We start from the raw sequence: 23,337 nt of genomic DNA, 5'->3' as shown, positions 1-23,337 counted from the left end.
GGGGCTAGCACCTGGATTTGGCCTTTTAATCTTCAAAGCTTGGGTGGAGACATGTTCACTACGCATCATTCAGTGGCCAGACAATTTCGCTGCTTTATCTTTGTCCCGAAAGTTATTTTGCCTGAGCCAACTGTGCTCAGATATATATATATTTTTTGTACAGGGGACCCACATGATCATATAATTGTTTGATTGTTTCCCTATGTTCCCCCCTCCTTTTATCTCCATTTTGTTTGCAGTTTTTAAAAAACATTTCAAAAGATAGCGCAGCAAAGACAAACAGCCGGGACAGTTTTTCCATTGAAATGGTAGGATTTCAAAAGCTGCAGCGATGCATGGAAATTTGCTTGTGTTCCTTATTGCCTTCTTATGTTCTGGTACGACCTCTTAGTTCCTATTTGTCGAAGGTCGGCTGCAAGATGTGCTTTTATGAGTGTGTTGTTTGGTGCAGTTTTTCAAAAGGTTTCCTCTACCAGGCTTTGCTTCTATAAAATGCACACCCCCCCCCAATTTGCAAGAGACTCTCAAAATTAAGAAAATCAAGGAGGGGTGGGGGGGAGACAGGATTGCTGATCTTCCATCTTACCCAGAACCTTATTGTCTCCTTGGAATTTGCAAGCTGAGAGAGACAATAGTCTGGATTCCCCCACATTCATCTCAGCAGGCTGTTAAATTTCAACATCAATCCATGTTACTCTAGTGGCGGCTGGGTTAACCCTTGCTCTACCAAGTTCCCACTTAAACCAGTAGCTAGGGTTTAGCTCTCTCTCTTTCCTGCCCTAAAATGGGCTTCCTCTCCTTCTTAAATGTCTCCAAAAGCTTCTCTTAACCATGTGCCAGAACATGCAGCCAGCTTGGCTGGGTGCAAATAAGTTGACACCATCCAGATGTTCACGGTGGCTTTCTCACGAGAGGTCCGGATCGCAGGAGCCCTTGATTCAGAGAAGTAATTTTTCGGGGTTCGGATCATTAACCCCGGCAGTGTTAACAACAATATCATAACAGCAAACAAAAACGGAATCTGCCTGTGGCTTCCTTGAAAGAGTTAGTCCATCTTGTATTAGGGTCTTCCTCTTTTCCTGCTGCCTTCCACTTTTCCTAGCTTTATTGTCTCTTCCAGAGAATCCTGCTTTTGGGATTCAGCATTTTGGCCTCCAGAGATCCTTCAGGCTTGATCTGATCCAGGACCCACTTGTTCTTTCTGGCAATCCAGAAAGCTCTCCTCCGGCACTACGCTTCAAACAAATCAATTCTCTCTCCCCCCCCATCTTTCTTCACTGGTTCTGTAATGTACCTGAATATTTTAAATGAAATGGTCCCTTTCCAAACTTTGCCCCATTAGCAAGGATTAAAACAAAACAAAAAAAATCTACAATTCTTGCTTGCCAAGGTTAAGTTTGAGCAGTTTTGTGCTATTGTCATCTGTATAAACCCCGAGGCTACGTTCTTGCACACACTCAGAGGAGCTTTACTGAACAGAGCAGAACTTACTTCTGAGTCAGCAGGCGTGGGATCTTAAAAGAGACAAAAAAAGGCTGCTGTCAGTCAAGCCTAAGCGGCACATTTACAAATAGCTTCAGGCTTTTAGCCTAATTCTGTCCCTTCCATCTGGTGGTAGTAATTCTGGCCTCACTTACCTGGTGGATGTGCCCAAATGGGCCGGGAAGGGAGTTATCAACATATATATAATGTGTGGGAGGAACTGGGGGGGGGGCAAAACTTCTCAGGCACCCTAGTGAGGGGTGGGAATGCTCAGTGGTCACAGTTGGAGACTGAATGGAATATCCTACCCTGTTTCCCCCAAAATAAGACAGGGTCTTATATTAATTTCTGCTCCAAAAAATGCATTAGGGCTTATTTTTGGGGGGTGTTTTATTTTTTCAATGTACAACCATCTACATTTATTCAAATACAGTCGTGTCATCTTCTTCTAGTTGCTGCATTATGGTGGAGGCCGGGGTTTAACTCAACAGGCTTATTTTTGGGGGTAGGGCTTCTATGACGAGCATCCTGAAAAATCCTACTAGGCCTTATTTGCAGGTTAGGGCTTATTTTCGGGGGAAACAGGATAGCAGAGGGTAGAGCTGGTACCCAAATAAGACTTGCACGTTCTGCTTGTGAATCATGAGAAAAACATGATTTTTTGGGGGGGTTTACTAATTTGCAAAGGGTTGTTTTGGATCCGTGGCTCACCACAGAGATGACATGGGCTTTTCAGCATCTTAGAAGACTTGGGGATTAACGGAGGGGTTGAGTGTGAACACTCACACAGTATAGATCACAATTGGGGGGTGGGTGGATGGGGGGGGTAAAAGGATCGCCCCCTTGAAAAGGTGTTTGCCTTGTATGTGCTTGAGACTTGCCAACAGACTTCACAGTGTATGCCCTTTGAATTTTAATGATCCCCACTGTTTAAGACCTTTAAACATAATAATAATCACATGACATCAAGTCAATTCTGAGATGATGACTTTTTCAGAGTTTTCCAGGTAGAGAATACTCAGACGTCTTCTTTACCTGGGACGGTGCAGCTGGCCCAAGGCCACCCAGCCTGTTTTTTTCTCCCTGGAGGCCCAGTGGGGGGAATCGAACTCCCAACCTCTGGCCCTGGAACCAGATCCCTAACCGCTGAGCTATCCAGCCAGCTCCCTTTTAAGTTGTCTCTGGCATCTTAAGGTAACACTTCCTCCATTCCGATGAACAGCTGACTCCAAACAGCTGCTGCCCCCAGACAGTCTGTGAATATTTAAGAGGATCCAAAACACAGTTGTAGTTAATTGTAATTTATTTACAGGTATGGTGTAGTTAGTGGATAGAATGAGGGACGAGGACTCTGGAGAACAGGGTTCGAATCTCCACTCAGGCATGGAGAGTCACTGGGGGAGCGGAACTGGTCAAATGACTCTTTAAATATCTTATTTAAACACACGTGTTAGCTACTTCCTCCAACAGAGTCCCAGTTCTTGACTCCCAACTTTTTTCCACACCATAAACCTGTGAGGTCCAGGCTGACACACCAAGTGGGCAGTGGGGCCAAAGGAGGCCGCGATCATCCTCTTGAGTCCAGTGATTCAACAGGGGATGAGAACCTCCCTGTCTTATTGGTTTGTTTTATTATATTATATTTTTATTGCGCCTTTCTTCTTAAAAGGAACCCCAGGCGGCTTCCACCCATTAAAAAGACAATATTTAGAAGCTTGGATCCTTTTGGCGGGGGAGAAAGGCGAGAAATAAAGAAATATGCCCCTCTCCGATCGTCTGAAATGAGACCTAACGATCGCCGGTTTTGGAGGCGCAATCGAGAAACATCAGAAACGCTCTCCTTGCGCGTGTTCCCTTTCCGCACGTGGCAGGTTTCACCAATTATGATTCAGGGAGGAAAAAAAACCACTTCGCAACCCCGAAGGCCATCCGGAAGGCCGTCTCTCCATTCCCGTTGCAGTCTCAAAACCTCTGGGGGCGGACAAAGCTCTCCAGCTCTAGCCGCTGCGCTTTTCCTGGCCGGGTGATCCCTGTAAGCGCGCCCGGGCGTTATTTAAAAAAATAAATAAAACCCACAAGTAAATAAATGTTTTTAAAAAACCCCAAAAAACACGCCCTCCGTGGCGCTTCTCTCGTCGGACTCCAGAGGGCAGCTCCGGGCTGCTTTCTCCGGCTCAGCCGTGCGCGCTGGCTCGCCTGGCGGCGTCCCATTCCGCTTTTTCTCTCTTGGCCTCCGGCGTTTGCTTTCCGCCTTCCTCCTCCTCCTCCTCCTCCTCCCTCTCCATGTGGGTGACATCAGGGCTTCGGCGAGGAGGGGGCGGATCCGATTTCCCTCCGCGGAGGCGATGAGAGAGAGAGAGAGCGAGAGGGAGCGCGCCTGGAAAGGAGAAAGCGAGACCAGGGCGCAGAGCGCAGAGCGCAGGGCGCATTTGGAGAGGTGGCCGGGACCCTCTCCAAAGCGCGCCCTTTGGGCACCTTTCCAGCCTCCCCGCGAGGGCGCGATCGGGGGGGGGCCCTTCCTCGCCCCACATCATGGCCAGTTAGCAGGATAGCTCCCGCCTCGCCTCTTCTCTCTCCTCTCCTCCCCCCTCCAAGCACTCATGGTGAACCTCATGTGGTCCGAGCTGCTGCAGGATGAGCGCCCCAAAAGCAGCGCCAGCGCTGCCAACGCCTCCGGAGCCTCCCCGGCCGGCAGCCCCGAGAAAATGTTCGAGGGCTCCCGGCGCCTCCGGAGCTTGTGGGACGGGGTGAGGCTGGAGGTGGCCGCCGAGAGCTCCAGCCCGGTCGTTTTGCACAGCTTCACGCAGCTGGATCCGGACCTGCCCCCGCTGGAGGTAACGAACTAAGGGGTGGGTGGAAGGGAAGGCGGAGAAAAGAAGGGGGGACCCCTTGTTTGGGGCTTCTCAGAGGAGGAAGGGGGGGAAGAAGAGCCCTCTTTGCGCTCCTCCCCCCCGAGGCGGCGTGGGGCTTACTCGAGAGTAAGGCTGAGCAGCAGGCTGCTCAGGCGCCCCTTGCCAGAGCGTGTGAAAGCCATGAGCCTCCCAGGCGCAGCCCCAGCCCTCTTCGGTCCCTGTGTGTGTGTTTATTTTTAATTATCTAAAGGGAGGATGATTGCTTTAAAAGAGCTGGAGCCCTGACTGGTGTCACGACCTCCTTCTCCCTCACTCAGCCAAAATTTCCAGGCCTGGCCTGCGATCCTATGTAAAGATACTTAAAAACCTCTCCCTGCTTCTGAATCTGACTTAAGGAAGGCTGAGGAGGGGGAGAAGTGGTTGATGGGTTATGTTGTTGATACCACTGGCCTTTTGCCCTGGAATTCAGGCTGTCCGCATGGCTTGCCTTCCCCCCATGTTGTTATCACAACAACCTTGCGGGGTTGTGTTAGATGGAGGCTGTGACTGCCTGCAAGACCACTGTGCTTTCCTTCATAAAACTTATTGATGGGTGGCGCACCACACAAAATAAGAGACTTATCAGATGTCTGTGATAATGGCACCTCTTCAGGCGTTGTCTTGCCCTCACATCCCAACAATCAGCTTAGCTGGCAAAGGATGCTGAAAACAATAGGCCGGCGCCACCGACTCCCAGATCAGACTAAGGCAGGGGCTTTTTTTTACCAGGACAGCTTAGATAGAACCTCCACATTCAAGAGTAGTATAACTCTAAATGCCAGTAATGGTGCCATTAAGTAATTTCAGACTCTGGATTTACTGGGGCGAGGGCAGAGGCCGTGTTTCAATGATAATATCTGTCATTTCACTCGGTTCAACATGAGCTTTATTGACCTTGCTATGTTTGGAGGGTGGGGTTCTTGTTGATTCTGCCGATTGTATTAGTGAGGCTGGGAAGCCCCCCAGCTAAATGACTGGCAGCCCCAGAGTTGCTTTTTTTTAAAATGGCATCTTGTGTTCTGTTGTTTTTAAATGTGTCTTTCCTGTTGATTTTGTTGACTGTTTTGAATAGAAGGCTGGTTCAATTCCTTTTAAAAATATCTGTATGTTTATTATTCTTAGTCTTTTAAATGGTGTCGGTTTTTACTGATGTGAGCCGCCTCGGGCCCTTTTAAGAAGAAAGGCGGGGTAAAAATACTCTTAAGTGGAACCTGGTGGGACCTGAAATTGTGGGGCATTTGCAGAATCTGATGAGATTTGCCTGCTAAGTGGGTTTGCGAAAAGAGTGGGCCGATTTTTATGCGAAACGAAGCCATGCAGTGTTTTGAAGGGTCCTCGAATTTGAGGGGAAGAGGGTTGAGCATCTGCGGCTTGTGGGGTCTCGGGGTTTTGACGTGGGGCAAGAAGGCATTTTGTTTGGCAAATGAATGAACGCAGCCATGAATTTCTGGGGTCTCTTTGCACCCAGAATCATCCTATCGGTGACGTGTTGGAGGAAAAAGCTTCCAGCAGTGTGGGGGGAGGAAGGATGGGGTGTCTTTGCATTTCATTGCTCCCCCCCCATTGTTTCGTAGAGTCGCTTCTGTGGTATGGAGTGAGGTGCTGCCTCTTGGAGGGGTTGAATTGCTTTTTCTGGGCCTTTCTTGGTAAGAAGCTGCTCTTGATGACCTTTGGGGTCAATGTGAAGTGGGCGAGCGGATCGTTCCCATTCACGTTGCGAAGATGGCGGGCCTAATTAGGGAAGCATGTGAAAACTACAGAAGATGTACGTACAAAAGGTCTATAAAGCTCTCTCCTTCATAACATTATGCATTGTGGGAGGACGCCTGATGCAATCCTTTTCATTTATTTGGGGAAAGCGGAGGGGAAAATGAAAGTCTTGCAAAGATAAAAGAAAACATTTGTGTTGTGATGTGCCGTCAAATCGCCTCCGACTTACGGCAACCCTGAGAATGATGGATCTCCCAAATCTCCTGCCTTCAAACTGCTCAGCTCTTGCAAACTCACGTCTGTGAGTCCGTCCATCTCGTATTATCTGGTCTTCCTCCTTTCCTGCTGCCTTCCATGTTTTCTAGAGAGGAGGAGGACACCATCCTTAGCTTAGGAAACGGTTGTTGTGAGATGTGACGAAGGCCTTTGGAGGCGGAGTAGAGAAATCCGCAGAGGAGAAAGTGAAGAGGCAATATCTTAATGTTTGACTTTATAATTAGATCAGCAGCTCTACATCGTGAAAGCTCTCTCTTTGGTCCTAACAGGCAGTAGAGGATGCTGTGGCCTGCCTGGCCTGAGCTTATGAAAGCATCCTATTGATTCTTGTAGGATGCAGGATGCTGGGTTCGATGACCCTTTTGTCTGATCCCTTGAGGCTGTTTGATGCATCAACCCCATCTAAGAGATTTTGCTGCCGTCGTCATCCTCTGTCGGTTCACCGTTGGGCAAGCTTTAGTATAAAAGCCACCGGCTAGCCGAATGGTCTCGGATGTCGTTTTTTTCCCTATCTGTTTTCATTTTCCTCTTTCATATTTATGCGCGCACTTCGTGGGGATCCCTCGGTTTTGTTCTCGAGCGGATCGCAGACCGATCGCTCCAGCCAGGCAAGGAGCCAGGGTTGAACCTCTCTTAGGAGAACACCCCCCCCCGGGTGGGAAACAGAAAGATCTGGCCCTCGAAAGAGGTTTAATGGAGGGCGACTCTTCTCCTGTTGGGAGCCTTTCTTGCACCTTCTGTTCCTGCTTTATCTTTTTGCCAAAAAAAAAAAAATCATCTCCCCGACCTTGGCCAGGATTTGGAGGAAGCCTGTGTTCTCCACACCCACCCACCCTACTTTTTCCCACAATTTCTGTTGGGTGGGCTTGGCTGTCATTCTCCACCACCCCCCCAAAAAAACCCCCTCTCTGCATCTGTTCAAGAAGAGAAACATCTTGTCCGCCAGCTTTGGTGTTGTGATATTTAGTGGATTTTACGCCACTGCATTCTGGCCTCCCATCACAGGGCGACAGCTCTGCGTTTGTGTGCCAAGCGACGTCAGATGACCCGAGGTTTGCAGGATCTGTCCATCTCCCAGCGGGCTGGGAATAAATGCCACCCCTTCCATTCCGCTGCTAGGGGGCAGGCCACCGAGGAGGGCAGGATTTGCTCTCTTGCTCGGAACTGCCCGATTCCGTTTGGGTTGTCGCTTTCCGAAAAAGCCGGATCAGCCCCGCAGATCTGTAAACACAAAGGCTGGCTTCTATTCCTGCTTTATTTTTTTTCTGGCGGGGTGAGCTGGCAGTCTCCAAAGAGGCTGAGCTGAGAAGCAGGAAATCCTCAATTATTTATGATAGCGTCCCTCCACGGTTCCCGTTCTCTGCCTCTCTCTGGGGTGGGCTTGCCTGTGTTGTGGGTCCACAGCAAATTTTACCACCACCCTTATTTCTTAGTGTTATCTTTCCTTTGAAGGCTGGGCCTCCTTTTCCCTCCCTGTTTTCCAGGCCTCCGGCAGAGCAGGGAGCCAGATCCCGCTTGCGTGCCGGGGAGACCCGCTCGGCTCTCCACCCCACCCTCTTGTTCTCTTTCGGGGTGGGTGGGGGAGAGATGTTGAAAGCCCATCATCTGGTTCTCGTTAGGTCCATTAAGAAGTCATCTCACTGCCTTGATTTCTTCTGCAGGGCTAGGAGGAGCCGAAGAGGCCTGGTTTTTGAAAAAGATGCCAAGAAGAGGCGAGTCCCTCTCTTTCCACCTCCTCCATTCCAAACCTATTATTCTTTTAAACTGGAGTGAGGGTGGGGAGTGGTGGATCAAGCCCTCCCCCTTGCTTTCTTCTTATCTCTAGGAAAAGCTGGAATTTGCTAAAGCTGAGGAACACCCCGGATGAAATAGTCACCAAATTCTGTTTTTAAAACTTGTATTATCTTTTCTGACTTGCATCCTTGGCCTCCGTCTGCCAGTTGCAAAGGGGCTTTGCCCAGATCAACCTCTTGAGGACTGTTGAGAAGCAGAAATATATATATATATATATATATATATTGGGGGGGGGGTGTTGGATTGAATTCAAGGCCTCTCTAACCCAGCATCCTGTTTCTGCCCACGGCTACAGCAAGAAGCTTCTGGGAAACTCCCAAGCAGGACAGGATGGCGGCTGTTCTCGCTTGTTGTTTTTAATCCTGCCTCGGATACTTAAAATTGCAGTGCCCCGCGCTATGGAGGTTCTATTTCACTTGTCATAATTCTCCCCCATGCCCTAATCGGGTCTTTAAAAAACAAACAGCAATTGCCATCGGATGAAATGGTTATTCCAAGTGAGGATTTCGCCCCTCTCCTCCGTTTAAATAGCAGTGCATCCTTTCTCAATTTGGCATGCCTTGGACTACAATGCCCATTGTGCATGGATGAGCCGGACGATGGGCGATGTAGTCTGAGAGGATGATAATCTTAGAAACTGGAAAGGACAGCTCCCCTTCGCCTCTGCAGCTGCCGGAGCTAAAAAAAAAATTTTGCCCTGCTGGGTTGCACTCCCTATGGAGGGGAGACGCCCCCGCCGTTCATTTTTAAATAACAGAAGCGCTTTAGCCCTTCCAGTTTCCTTGGAAATTAGAGAACCACAGGTAATCTGTCATTAATTATCACGGATGTCAGCAGAATTCCTTCAGGGCCACTGTCTGCCCAGGCTTGCTCGGGCAGCCTCTTAAAGCAAAGGATCAAATCAAAAAGCAGAACGAAATCTACCCAAGACATGGGGTGGGGGGGGAGAAGCAGAATTGATTTCCTTTTCTCCAGAGGATTTCCTCTGTGATAACCCTCCCCCTTCCAACATCGGCCAGCTATTTTACGCCTGCGTTTCGTTATCCTGCTGCAGTTACCACTTATGGCATGCGGTAGTGCTTAGCTGGCTATTTAATTTGTCCCCCCCCCCCCGCCTGTCTATCCTGCTTGTACTCCAGGGAGCTTAAGGGCGGTTCGTACGATCTGGCGAGGTGGGCCAGTGCCGGGGGGGGGCAGAGAAACACTGGCCTGAGGTCACCCAGAGAGTTTGGTGGCTTAGCTGGAACTCGAACCTCGATCTCACATGTTTAACGCTCTAACCGTTAGGCTGCGCTAGCTTTGAGCTTTGGGTCCATCAAAGGAAAGGGGGCTGTAGCATGGATTGAACCGCATCAGAGGGTGGAGCCCGTGTGGACACGGCACAATCTCGGGGATCCCTTAATCTGGGGCGGAGAATCGAGCCCACAGGAAAGCCGAATTGCTCCGATCTCGGCTTGCCAGTGTTGCGGCCGCCTTAGCTGGCAGACGCACAAACGCTGAGATGCTCAAATCTTTCTATGACTTCTAAGAAGGTTGTGCTAGAGTGCTCTCGGCGGCGGTTCCCCATTGGTTTCAATGGGGAAATCCTTTTCGCTAGACGATGATTTCGCTAAACAGCAATTTCAGTGGAATGGATTATCATCGTCTAGCGAGGCACCACTGTACTTCTAATAAGGTTGTGCTAGAGTGCTCTCGGCGGTGGTTCTCGACCGTGGGTCCCCCGGATCTTCTTGGACTGCAACTCCCAGAAGCCTCTACCAACCAGCTGTGTTGGCCCGGACATCTGAGAGTTGGCAGTCCAAGGACTTCTGGATGACCCACGGTGGGGAACCCCGGCTCTAGGCCATTCCCCCGAAGTACAGCAGAGGGTTCTAAGTCACTACAAGTCCCAAGATCCTCTGTTGGAGCCATGAATGTTTAAAAAGGTATCAGACTGCTCTCATTCTGTAGTGAAGACAGATCCCCCCCCCCAAAAAAGCTGCCTTCCGGTGCTTGTCCACACACGTTAACTCCACTTCCATCCAGCACAAAGTGGACTCTGAAAGATTAAGCCTATCTAGAAGATTAAGACGGGTCTCTTTTGAAAGAAAGTCCGGCCGGCTGGCTTCCCAGGGCTGGAGCCTTTTTTTAATCTGGAGGGCATGACCAGACAAAAGGGGTCTTTAAGCTGCGTGATCCCGCTTTTATTAAATGGATAGCCCTCCTTAATGCAGACCTAAGGCGTTGTTTATCTAGAGAACCGTTTTCTCTCTCGCAACAGCTATGGCTTTTGGCAGGGAGCTGCTCGTCCCGATATAACCGTGGGACGGAGCACAGCTTGCGGCCTTCCGAGAATTCCCCCTTGTTAATGTTTGTAAAAGCAAGTTTCTAACCCCAGATGTTGCCAAGCCGGGCTTCCCAGCCTACCGAGAAAACTTAGTGAAATGTTGGATTTTCCCTGATTATTTGGAAGCCGCTGTGCTGGTGGTCACCCGTAGAGAACAGAGACCCTCTCCTGGTGACCAGCTTTACAAAACTGGGTTCTTTCCTGCCCCGTGCGCCACCGGAGTGGGCAGGCTAGCAAATTCTTCACCGGGAAGGCAAAGGCCTGTCGTGTACATTTTGCATATATAACAAAAGTGGTCGCCCAGGGCGAGCGAGAATTCTTCTCGGGCGACCAGTTGGACAAAAATTGGGTTCTGCACGAACCCTCGAGGGCCGTGGGCTAGGAAATGCGCGTGTTGTTCGACGGGGTCTCTATCCTCACTGGTAACGCTGGCTAGATCTAATAGGCGATGCCGTCTCTCGACAGTTTGAAGGCCACGCTCCGACCACCCCTGCTTGAATCTCTGTCCTTTTGCCCCCTGTTCTTGGGAAGCTCTGCTCCGGGACTGCTTTGCTGGCACTTCTACTGTCTCCTTTTCCCCTCCTTCAGCTGGCAGTCCAGAGAGCAAACTTCACGCCTCGGCTTTTTCCCTGGCCCCCCCTGGCTCCCTCCCAAGAAAGGTGTGCCCGGGCAATCCTGCTTTACCTGCCAACGGAAATGGTGAAGAGCCGTCCTTTTGCCGGGAGGGCTGTTCCTGTGTCTTATTTGTGTGTGGGGTGCCAGGAGCACAGCTCAAAAGCCAGGGTGGGGGGGGGGCAGAATCCAGGCTTTCGGAGACCGCCCAGCCGGGTTTCCATAGGAGCGCCCAAAGATCTTCCTGGGTTGGGGGGTTTAAGAGGATTTAGGCCCGGATTGGCATCCTTGGGAATCAAAACTGTGGACTTATCCCCTTGGTGTCTTTCCAAGTAAGAACATGCTTTCACCCGTCGAGGACCACCCAAAAGCCTTTTTTTTGTTTGTTTGCATTATCCTGGTGTTTTTAAAACGGCTCTTCTAAATCTTTTTATTTTTATTTTTAATAGCCTTGCAGATTGAGCCCTCTACAGGCTCGCCACCAATCCTCTTTTTGGAGCACGTCTGGCTCAAGATTGGTTGTGGCCTTTGGCGGAGATTTGTTGACCCCTCTGGCACAGCACGGGTGACCGTCTTTAGAGACCCATCTTCCTCCTTTTCAGGGGAGCTAAGGGTCTTTTCAAACGCCACCTTGCTTGAATCCGTCCCAGTCCGGTTCATTTTCTGCCTGATTAACCAAGAGAAGGTTTGTAATGAATCGAGAAGGGAGTACGTGCGAGGAAGGGGGAGTGAAACTTCCAGACTCGTGGAATTAGCTCCATTTAAAAAAAAATGTAAAGCACTTTTAATAACATTTGATCTTCAGAGCTGGAAGGGACCCTGTAAATCATCCAGTCCAACCTCTTGTCAAGGAGGCCCAGTGGGGAAATTCGAACTCCCAACCTCTGGCTCCACAGCTACAGACCAAAGCCCCTGAACTAATCGGCGTTCATGATTTGCTCGTTTGCTCTTCCCGAGCGCGAAAAGTCTGCCGATTCAAAGCTTTGACCCAGCACGTTGCTGTATTTCCTTGTGATCATTCAGCAGGAGGTTAATAGGAGAGACTATGGGCCAAAATCGTATTGCGTGACGTAAGCCAAAGTGTTGAGCTTCGGTCCATGCCTTGCGGGTTTAAAAAAAAAAAGAGTCCTGAAATTCTTTAGTGTGCAACTTTGCTCACATTAGGCAACAGGATTTAGGTCTCTCTGCTATTCCTATGCATCTGCGTGCTGGAAAAGACAATAATGCTGGCAAAGGTTGAAGGCAGGAGGAAAAGAGGAAAACCCAATGTGAGATGGATTGGCTCTCTAAACGAAGCCCCAGGCTTTACAGGAGCTGAGCAGGCCAGTTGAGGACAAGACCGTTTGGAGGAGGCTCATTCATAAGGTCACCGTGAGTCAGTGGTGACTTGACGGCCCACAATGACAACAGCGTATACCCGTGCAATTAATATTCTTAAATGGTCTTAAGGCTCAGAATCTCTTTACTGTCCTTTTCCTGCTTTGCTAGGGAGGGAATTAGAAGCGAAGGCTTTGCAAAGATGGGGAAGGCTGGAACGGGGAACGAGTTGTTTACGAGGCCTTGACCACACACAAGAGATTCCTCAGTGGGGAAAACAAAGGCGCAGTTGTGTCGGCTTGGTGCCGTTGTGTGTCAGCTCTCGGGCACTCTGGTGCAGGGGAAGGGCAGAGGGTTGGAGGCATTCAACAAGATAATCCTCCCGCCCTGCATCTCCCATCTTTCTTGTTTCTCACCGTTCCCGATTTTCCGAACCGGTTCACCTCTGGGAAAGCTGACCGGTTTTCTTTTTTGACCTTGTCGGCTTCCTCCCCCTTTACGGATTCTCTTCCGACAGACACAGAAGTTTTTTTTTGCCGAGATCTAGACTGGCGGAGAAGAAAGGGTGGGTGGGTTTGGAGCCTGTTGCTAGGGGACGAATTTTGGATATAATGCCAGCCGGAGCCTGGAAAGGGGGGGGGTTGCACGTCTTGGGAAGCTTTGGGGGGGGATGAGGGGGTGGATTGAATTCCTGCACCATCGTAATCCTTGTGTCGGTGAAAAACTGGACGTAGCTTTTTCATGAGAGCAGAAAAAAGGGGGAGGACAAGAAAAATCCACATTTGCTGTTCAGCTTCGTGCGCCGCAGTTCGCTAGCAGGAGGAAATTCGAGCACCGCGCTCCACGACCATTCCCAAAATGCCATAAGGTGGAATTTTTGGTCAGATCAAGTGGTATCCAAAGGGGGGGGGAGGCTTGGCAAGGCGTCCACGCGGCCTGGTTAGAGCCGTTCGGTACTGCGGGTTATCGTTGTCACCGTCCCATCCGGTGGGGTCGTTACCTTTCATTATTAGCGATATCTTTTCATCTTTATTTATTTATTTGATTTATATACCGCTCATCTGGCAACTAAGGCCACTCCGGGCCTTGTTCGCAATAAAATCGACCACAATAACATATTAAATAATAACCCCGTAAGCGTAAGAACAAGGTAGGAAATCAAACCAGCCTGTCGGTCAGTTAAACTAAAAAGAAAGGCAGCGTAAAAAACGGCGAATAGAAGCAAGACGGTGGAAGGGATCGCCGAAGAAGGGAAAGGGTCCATAGCATTTCTGGAGGTGGCTTTTCCAATTTTATTTTCCGAGCCGCCTCGGGAGGTGAGTGAAGCTTGGGAGATCGCGGGCGGCCCCCATTCACCTGGTGACATGGGCGGTCAGATAGGGATCGGAACTCGGGTCCCACCAAAAAAGAAAGATTAGGGGTGGCAAAAAATAGAAGACAGGAGGCATTCCATTTTGGGCACGGCTTGAGGTCTCCGGATTTTTTAAAATCCATGTTATGCAACTCAAAGCCTAGATCCGTTGGGGGCCTTGTAGCGTGGCCCATGTAGATCATTCTTTGGTAGTCGCAAGGCATACTTGCCATGCCTGGCATTGCCGTGCTCATTCCTCAGGGCCAGGTGGCAAGTGGCTAATTAAGGTTAACGAACACGGCAATCTCTACTACCGCTGGGTTGTCGCAACAGCTTTAATAAGGGAGTTTATAGGGCAGTTTGCAAGTCGGGGTGTGGATTCTGCACATAGCTGGCGTTACGTCAGAGATGAAGTCAGCCTCATCATCTTAGAACCGAAGAGCTGGAAGGGACCCTGTGGGATCATCTAGTCCAGCCCCTGTCCAGGAGGCGCAATAGGGAATCGAACTTCCAACTTGAGCCTTCATCCATGTCGCTACCCATACCCAACATCGGGAAGGGTGGCATTGGTAGTGTAGAAATACCCAGAAGGGTGGCCTGTCTCTTAGCGATGCCCCATAGAACAGCCTTTCCTTGCTGGAGTCAAGGGGGTCTCACACTGCTGTAAAGCCCGTATCTGGCACGTGAAAGACCACCTCCGAAAATCTGGACAGTGGTTGCCGGTCGTCATTGGTTGTATCGATCAGTGATTCCCAACCTTTTTCAAGTCATGACCCCCCCCCCTTTTAATATATATAATAGCCAAGGAACTGGCAAACCCACCCGCCCCAGTTGAGAAAAAATAATTAAACAAGTATTATATTAAAAACGGTCAGTGAACTCAATACTAAAAACACATTCAAAGCAGCAGAGCACAACAATCCATCTCAGAACGAAACGCAACACACTGGCGCAGGAAAAGCCTGCCTTTGTGGAAGGAAGGGGGCCAGCTGACGACTCCTAGAATCCCCAGATTGGCATGGCTGGGGGATTCTGGGCCTTGTAGTCCCCAGACTTGACCTTACTAAGCAGCTTCTGCTTGAGCAGCCGTTGGGTTTTGCTGGCGCAATGGATGGATGGTGCTTTTCTAGGTTGAGAGCTCAACTTCTCCTCCTGCGGATGCTGATGCTGGCATCATCTCCAGCAGGGCATCCTTCACGTTGTGCCGCACGGATGTAGCTGTCCGGCCAGTTCCGATCTCCTTGGCCCCCCCTCTTTTTTTCTGTCTCTGCCTGTTTGAGGAGGAAAGAAAAACACAGCCTGGATTCCCCCCCCCCCCCCCAATCCAGGCTCAGTTTTGTGTGTCGCGGGCCGGATGTTAGCTACACAGTGGGCTTGTGTGCATTGGTGTGTGTGTGTGTGTTGGGGGGGTGTCCTTTTTGTTTTGACTTGCAAAAAGGCAGAGAGACGAGATGACAGCAACTGGAGGCAACTTAATCTGGGAGACGGGGCCCTTTTTATTTTTAGAGGCTGGACGTTAGCTACTGTGTAATACACAACAGCTGAATGCCAGTTGGAAAAAGGCTTTGAAAAGCACACCTTGTTTTTAAAATGTTCTTTACCAAGTCAAAATATCAATGAAGCCGAAGTGTTTCTTTAAAACATAAACACACACAAAAAAGTTTTATTGTTTTTCAATAAAATGACAGCAAAAAATATACAAAACTCTAACGTATCAACTTAAAAAGGAAATTTTAAAGCCCGTTCAGTTATTGACTCTGTGTTCCTTTACGTTATGTTTTATAGTGCCCCGTTTCACTCTAGAAATACCTCGATTTGTCCCCAGAGGTGTACCATCTTAAATTTCTCAAGCACATCTGCCAGAAACAAATTCCATATTTCTTGAAAATCATTAATATCCAATGTTCTTTTTTTAAACCTTAGTTCATTTCATAGGTTAATTCGCCATGGATGGCCATATTCCACGTTTCTTTATACCATCCGCCCATATTAAATTGGTGGTTATTTTCCACCCCAGTTCTTTGTAAATATAAGCATTGCCACTAGTAATTGATTATTTTTCTTCTCTCTTCCTTTCATGATTATTATTAATCATATTTAGACAGTTGTAAACCAGTACTCATTATTTCAGTAATCTCTTTAAAGATCATTGACCATTCCATCTTGCTTGGTTTGCAACTCCACCACATACGTAAATAAATTGCTTTTTCTTTTTTTCTTTTACAAAGCAGAAGTGTTTCTGGTTTCCAGTTTCCCAGATCTTGGCCTGTTCCTCTCTTTCACCTTAAGTCCCCAGAGTTTACTAGCCAGGAAGCAAAGTGCAAACAGAACACCGTGCCCGTGGCAAATCATGAGGACTTGGTACTTTGCTTTTTGTTTAAAATGCAAACGTCATGAGGAGTTGCCTAGTATTGCTTCCTTGGCAGCCGACTGCTGCGTGGGGTCCGGAGATCCGCCGAGACCACCAATCCTGGACTGACGGCGATTGTGTGTGTGTCTGTGTGTGGTTTTAAGTCACAAAAGCCAGGATCCCACAGGAAGAAACGAGAATCTGCCAGTGTTACACAGCGAGTAATGCCTCATGCAGAGAAGTCACCCGACAGGTTTCCGCGTAGCACCTGCGATTTGTGTCCCTAGCAACAGCCCTGTGTTTCCCTTATTAAATTGCCCCGTCTTGCGCTAAACTTTCATGACCCGCCCTTCCGTTAGAGTACTTATAATGAAACAATAGCTGCGGGTGTCTTGCTGATAAGAATTTTTGCAGAGGAAAGGAGACAGAAAGAAGACGGATTCTTAGCAGCGAGATTTTGCCGCTGGCATGCATGCCGTCAGGTGCGTGAATGATCCCTTCCAGAAGAATTTGTAACTTTAGAATGGCAGAGCTGGAAGGGACCCTGTGGGATCATCTAGTCCAGCCCTCATCAAGGTGACCCTGTCAGGATTCGAACTCCCAACCTTTGGCTGCTCGCAGCCAGAGACCTCCACCCTTGAGCTATCTAGCCAGTTCTGTATGCTAGTCAAGAGGCGTTCACTTCCCCGTAAGCCATTTCCGGGGGGTCAGTCTTGTGGAACAGAAATGGGTCGGTCTCTTTCTCATGCAGAGCGATTGGGGGGGGGGGGGTTAAACCTATGTATAGGCTGTGCCAGTTGAATGCAAGAAGTGGAGAAGCGTGGTGGAAAATTTGAAAAACTTTTCGGCATGTAGAAAGCTAAAAGATCCTACTTAATTGCCCTTCAGACGTATCACTCTTTTTTTTTCTTTTTTTTTGCAAACGGTGCTAGTCTAAAAATCTATACTGCTTGATTTCTGCTGTTAACAGAGTGGGTTGTGTCGCTTCCTCCGTGGACAACCCATGAGGGAATTAGGTGTCTGTGCAAGGTGTGAAGCCTTTAAAAATAAAAATGTGGTGCTTATAGCTCTGTACTTATGATTCTGCATATGCTACCCTTTGGTTGAAAAGAACATTTTTCTTTCACTCCCGTGAATTCAAATCCGAGGGCTGCCCTTCAATATACCAAGGGTGAGAAACCATCATCTGTTGGTGTTTTTGCAACCTTGCATGCTGCAAGGCTGGGAGGGGCCTTTCTGGGCTGGGGCGGCTGTCAATCTCTCCAGCACTAACCAATCATTCCTTCCCTGCCTCTGAATTCAAAGAGAACCCCACCTCTCTGCTCTGGGCCTCTTTCCCTCTCTTTAAATCGGTTGAGGTCTGTTGCCGAAAGCCATCCTGTCTGTCAGCTTGCCGTCTGATCTGTTCAATCAAAAGTAACGAAACCTTTTCTTCTTTTCTCTGCCGTCTCAGAGTGAGACTGTAAGTGCCAGTTGAAGACGGAAAGGCGTGGTCTGCTTCGGGGAAACGTGACGCTATTCTGCTCTGTGAATCCCTGCGTTTTTGTTCGGCAGTTAGAGGAATTTAACCAGAAATTCAAAACTCTGCGACAGGATATTGGGCCCCTGCTTCGTAGGGGGAGGAAAGGTTACAAAGGAAATCTCAGTGATAGGAGTGTGGTTAAAGGAGACATTCCCACCCCATCTCTCCAGAAAAATGTGCCCTGTATCATATTGTAGCTGAAAAGCCCAAGGCCAGAAGTATATAGACGTGTTTGGAACTGAAAGTCCTTTTGTCTCCCTCTTTTTGAAATTATTTCAGAGATAAACCCTCCCCGTTAAAAAATTCTCTTCTAAAGGAGATCCATCCGGTCAATTTCACGGCCATCACGTGAAACGTCCCCGTTTAAGCAAGAATTTGGTTAAAAAAATTAAAATCTTTGGGTGTGTCTTTGCTTTCTTTAGCCCCGGTCTTTTCATTGTTTTTCCACCTGTTTGTTATTCTTGCGGTTTGTCCATTTACAGTATTTGTATTGAAGATTCCTGCATATATATCTCGCTCGTTTTTTCCGTTTGCCACCTTGAATTCCTTTTCCGAGCAATGACAGGGGGAATGGACTTTTGTTTGTTTGATATAAAAAAAAACCCTTCCTCGTTCGGACAAACACCCTCCAGGGCTTTGGTGGTGAAATGTTATACTTTTAAATGCAGACCCGTTGGTCTGATAGTGGATGCGACTGAGGTTTGAACCAATGTTTCATCTTCGGAAGATGCTTCGTTTCTGCTTTGAATCACAGAATAACTGCTCTAACAGTTAAGAGGGTTTTTTCCCCTCATATTCAGCCGAAATCTGGCTTCCTATAACTTGAACCCATTATTATGACGGACATCCTAAAATCGTCTTCGCCTTTTCTGCAGCCGCATCACACTGTTGGCTCGAATCCAGAGGTGGATCTAAATCGCTTCCAAGATCCCTCTCGCTCGTAGCAGAACTGAGAAAAGTCTTCCTCCATCTTCTCCCTCTGCATGTGGTTTTTGTTGTGCCCGTTGTTCTCGGGTCCCACGGCGGGTCGGTTTCTGAGCAGCAAACGGTGAATGGGAAATCTCGGTTTTTGGGGCCACAGTTGGCCTCGCTCTGGGGATTCGCATGACGATTTTGGACTCCCCGGATCTGTAAGAGGGCTGCTGTTGAGGCTCACGCTGGAGACCGAGGAAGAGGAGGAGCGTGCTTCGGTTCTCTTGGTGGCATCGCACAGAGGAACCTCATGTCAGCTGTGGGTGGGTGGCACCGCTTGCTGGACAATGCCTCCCTTCAGCTCTTTTTGCAAACCGCTTTGGGGTGGGCGCCTCATCGTTCTCTTTCAATGAAGGCTGTCCTTGCACTTTCCTGCTTCAGCTGTTTACTGGGTCACTGTACTATGGAAGAGTGAAAAGAAAGAGAGAGAGAGAGAGAGAGAGATGGGGACAGGGAATGTAATGCAGCGATTGCCTCTTTTTCCTTCTCTCTGCGCAATGTGTCGCTTCTCCCATTAACAGAGAATTTGCACAGAGGAGACACAATGAGCAGGGTTATTCTCGTTCGCCGACCTCGCTCTGGTGCGCCTTCCCTCCGTTCTGGAACCCGGGCGCGTTGGCTTCCAAAAGACGCCTCCAGCCTCTCTCTTTCTCGAATCGAGAGAAGATCCCCTCATCTTCAGCTGAGTCTACCTCAAAGGCAGACGGATGCTTCCGTATCCGCGCGGCCCCGGTGGGACGTTCTTGCGGCGAAAGGGGAGGAAAAAAACAGCCGGCTTTCTCCTTGGTTGGATTTTTAAAAAAAAAAAAATCAAGTTCTTTCTATCCTGGATATACAGTTTAGAAATTTGGGTCGGTTCTCCCAGGAAACAGATTTGGCACTAAACGTTCACCTGTTTGTACTGCTTAAATGAAAGGGAGCACCGTTGTTTGTTTGTTTATTTATTTAAAATATTTTGGATTTTTTTAACCTGCTTTTCTCCTTAAGAAGGACCCAAGGTGGCTTACCTCATTAAAATACAATATTTAAAGCTCAGAACAGTAAGGATACCCAGACTAGAAAGAGTCAAAGCAATGCCAGATTAAAAGAGGGTCAACAAAAGCAGCCACCGAAACCCATTCAAAGCAATAATGCGCATATAAAAAGCGCACATAGGTAGCGAGTCACCGAGGGAAGGCTTGCCTGAAGAGAAAGGTCTTGGCCCGCTGGCGGAAGGAGAGCCAAGATAGGGCCAGGCTGGCCTCCAGTGGGAGGGAGTTCCACAGTCTCGGAGTAGCCACATAGAAGGCCCTGCCCTGTGTATCCACTAAATGCACCTGTAAAGGTGGTGGGATCAAGAGAAAGGCCTCTCCAGATGGTATTCCCAGCCGAGGGAGGGCCACAGAGCCGTTCTATTAAAAGTATTTGCATACTTACTGTTCTTTGTGCCTTTTAATGATTGTAAGATACTTCTTTATACTCATTGTTCTTAGCTTAAACTCGACTTTTCATGATGTTAACCACCCTGGTCTACTTACTCATTGTTTTCAGCTTTCAGTATTGTCTGTCGATGTTGTGAGCCACGTTGGGGTCCTTTTCAAGGAGAAAGGCGGGTTAAAATAACATTTTAAATAGATAAATGGACTTTGAGCCCCTCTTGAGAAGATGAGACTCGTGGGAAAAGGCCAAAACGCTGCAAAAAGTGGACGGCAGTAGGAAAAGGGGAAAGCTTGACTGTGAGATTGATTGACTTTGTAAAGGAACCACGGCCTTTAATTCATAGGACACAATATCAGGGCTGTTGATAAGAGGCCCTTTTGGAGGTCCTTCATGGAAAGGGTCTCCATCAATCGGATAGTTGTCAAGATAAGAACAGCTGCGTTTGGGGCTAGCAAGACATCATTTTAATTGCCCCGGGTATTGCTCCGGCATTGTACTTAATTGCCCCTGGTATTGCACCTTGTGGGAAATTAATCTAGTGGCCCTCTGTCATTCATACATCTGGTGCCTGGAGGACCTCTGGATATTGATCGGAGCCCTGCGGATCTTGTCATCTGGAACCGGGAGTTATTGATCATTGATTATTGGAGGAGGAGAGAGGCGTACACTTGGGGAGAGTGTGTGTATGTCTCTGTTCTCCTCTTCTCTGCATTGGTCAGAGAGCTTTCTGGTGGATCAGATTTGGGCCCGTTTTGTGGAACGGCCAGGTGTTGGCTGGAAAACCAGTCGCTCCACTGTTTTGAGCTGCATCTGCGACAAGTGGCCAGTTGGAGCAGAGGAGCACAAGCTGAATCGTCCTCCATTTGGAGATGAAGCCAAACGATGCTGAGTAATATCTAGAATATCAATAAGGGAGGAAAAAGGACACACAGAGAGCAAAGTTTGGATAGAGTTGGATGTGTGTGTTTTTTTTGGTATTTCTAGTCTTGTGATGCCTTCGAGACAAACAGATTTGTTTTGGCAGGAAAGTTGTTGGGTTTCAATCTGATTTGGCAAACACGCGGTGTACGAGAATTTTTTCCCAGCCTCTGATTTTGCCCTGCTGGTCAGTAGCTCTGAGAGATACTGAGAAACACACTCCTTCTTAGAAGGCAAGTGTGTGAATTTTTTTTCTTTCATCCTTCGTCACACTTTTTAAAAAATGTTTCTTTTAAACTCATAACTCCATAGGTACCTCTCTCTTATTTTGTAAAATAATAATAACTCACAACCCTCAGTGCACAATTAAACCTAATCTCCCTGGCTTTTAATCAACGTAAAGCAGATTTTAATCGACTAACGCTGGAAGCGGCATGGTGCTTAATCACTTAAATGTAACTTAAAGAGTAGCTTTTCTGGCCAAATCCGTCTTGCCGTGAACTTTTGGACTTTTTAAGTTCTTTGCGCTGAGACAAGCCTGATGAAGTGGCTTTGGATCCACGAAAGCTCACTTATTTGACGATTTTTAGTTCTTTGCGCTGAGACAAGCCTGAGGAAGTGGCTTTGGATCCATGAAAGCTTGTGTATTATGTGACGATTTTTTTTAAAGTGGTTTAAAAAAAATCTGGAGTATAGTAGTTAGTCTTTTAACATATCTTCTCCTTATTTTCCTTTCGTTTGGTGTGTCGGCACAGACGACCGCGGGCTCCCTCTTCTAAAGCGAGAGACAGCGTTTAGTGGGCCCGTTCTACGGTGAAATCGGCCAGCCGTCCTCACAGCGAGGACTGTGCTCTCTCTTTTCCAACCCATCCATCCTCCCTCCGGCGTGTGGGGGATGACGGTGCCAAATGGAAAGCCGCCGAGGCCGCGCTCCTCGGCTCGAACAGGAAGCCTGTGGAACACGCAGAGCCGAAAAATGCCGATCTTTTGTAAAACTGCTTTGCTGGCAGGATGATTCTGCCAGAAGCTTAGGCAGGCGCTCGGGATGTTGGCTCTTCTGCACAGAGTTCATCTCCGGAATTTCATCACCCCAGGCAGCGAGCGGTTTCCCAGAAGGAGCGCCCTTTAAACTGGAAGTGGGACAGGAGTCTGTTCGTTCCACGAAGCTTGTACCCTTCGATCTTCTTTTGGGGTGTACCGGTGACTGCAACGTGTCATTTCCCCCCCTTCTCTGGTGGGATTTTAACTTTAAATTAGATGGGGGGGCCCAAAGGATGCTTCACTTAATCCGAGAGCATTCTGGTGGCAGAGTTCTCTGCCGTCTGAGTCCAACTTTGATTGCTTATTTACAGATCTTTATACCCTCGTCAGTTTCCCGGTTTCACGGCGCTCTGCGAAAATAATAACGCATACAACAAACCCAACTTACAGAATTAAAACCCAGTCATTTAGATGGTCCCTGAACTGAAGATATGTGCCTCGTCATCTATTAAGAAAGCAGTATCTGGCTTTTAGTCGGTGAGAGGTAAACTTGGAAAATTGTAATTAAAACACAGGAAGCATCGGAAAATTTAAGAAGCTGCCTTATCCTGAATCATTCCAGTTCAGGATTCTTGACACGGACAGATAGAGGTTTCCTCAGGGTTTCAGGCAAGGAATTTTCCAGATGTGTCAGGATTCAAACCCAGGGACTTTTTGCATGCAGTGCAGGATCATCAAGTGTAAGGATGTGTAACTGGAGACCAGGATCATCCTTGTTTGTTCGTTTGTTCATTCCTTGCTTTGCTTTGCTTCTGAACCCCGTGTTTGGGTGTGTAAACTGGTCAGTAAAGAAAGCTGACGGGAGGAAAAAAATTGATTTGTTTGAAATATGTTGCTGGAGGGGAGAGTGTTCTGGATGAGCTAGACTCCAGAAAGACAGAGAAGTGGGTCCCAGAACAAATCAAAATGTTGAATTATCTCTGGAGGCGAACATGTGGAAACGGAGGCCGTGCTACTTTTCCAGGATTCGCTGGAAAAGATAATCATGTTGAGAAAGATGGAAGGCAACAGGAAAAGAGGAAGACCTGATAACACGAGACAGGCTGACTCCCTCAAGGAAGCCACAGGGTTGATTTTGCAAGAGCTGAGCAAGGCAGCTGAGGACAGGGACATGATGGAGATCCCTCCTTCACAGGGTTGCCATGAGTCAGAGAGGTGACTTGACAGCCCATTACAGCCACAAACAAACTCTTGTTCTCTGAATTTTGCACGAGGACCACGCAGCTGGTGGGGGTTGCTAGTTTGTTGATTTGCAAAAAAAAATACACACCCAGCTTTAAAAATAAGTCATCCCGGTGCATTGATCGGTGCTTCTGGTGGTTTTCTGTTTTTAAAACCATCGCTGCTTCTCAAACA

At 48.3% G+C, this 23,337-nt stretch overlaps 1 protein-coding gene across 5 annotated transcripts in view; it reads left to right on the top strand.

The window, feature by feature from the left end:
* Positions 1–23,337, top strand: part of RALGDS (ral guanine nucleotide dissociation stimulator) — a 73,807-nt gene that overhangs the window by 23,582 nt on the left and 26,888 nt on the right. Inside the window, exon 1 of one of the 5 annotated variants that reach the window (XM_072984912.2) lies at positions 3,776–4,316. The exons of 3 other annotated variants lie outside the window; for them this stretch is intronic. In XM_072984912.2, the coding sequence (XP_072841013.2) occupies positions 4,083–4,316 (234 nt within the window). In that variant the 5' untranslated portion in view covers positions 3,776–4,082. Of the gene's footprint in view, positions 1–3,775; positions 4,317–23,337 lie in introns of those variants that run through there. One more of the 5 variants, XM_072984915.2, reaches the window with a different exon arrangement.

The sequence above is a fragment of the Pogona vitticeps genome, chromosome ZW-PAR, assembly GCF_051106095.1.
Source record: "Pogona vitticeps strain Pit_001003342236 chromosome ZW-PAR, PviZW2.1, whole genome shotgun sequence".
Classification (NCBI taxonomy): Eukaryota; Metazoa; Chordata; class Lepidosauria; order Squamata; family Agamidae; genus Pogona; species Pogona vitticeps.
This window is presented reverse-complemented; position numbering and strand designations above follow the sequence as displayed.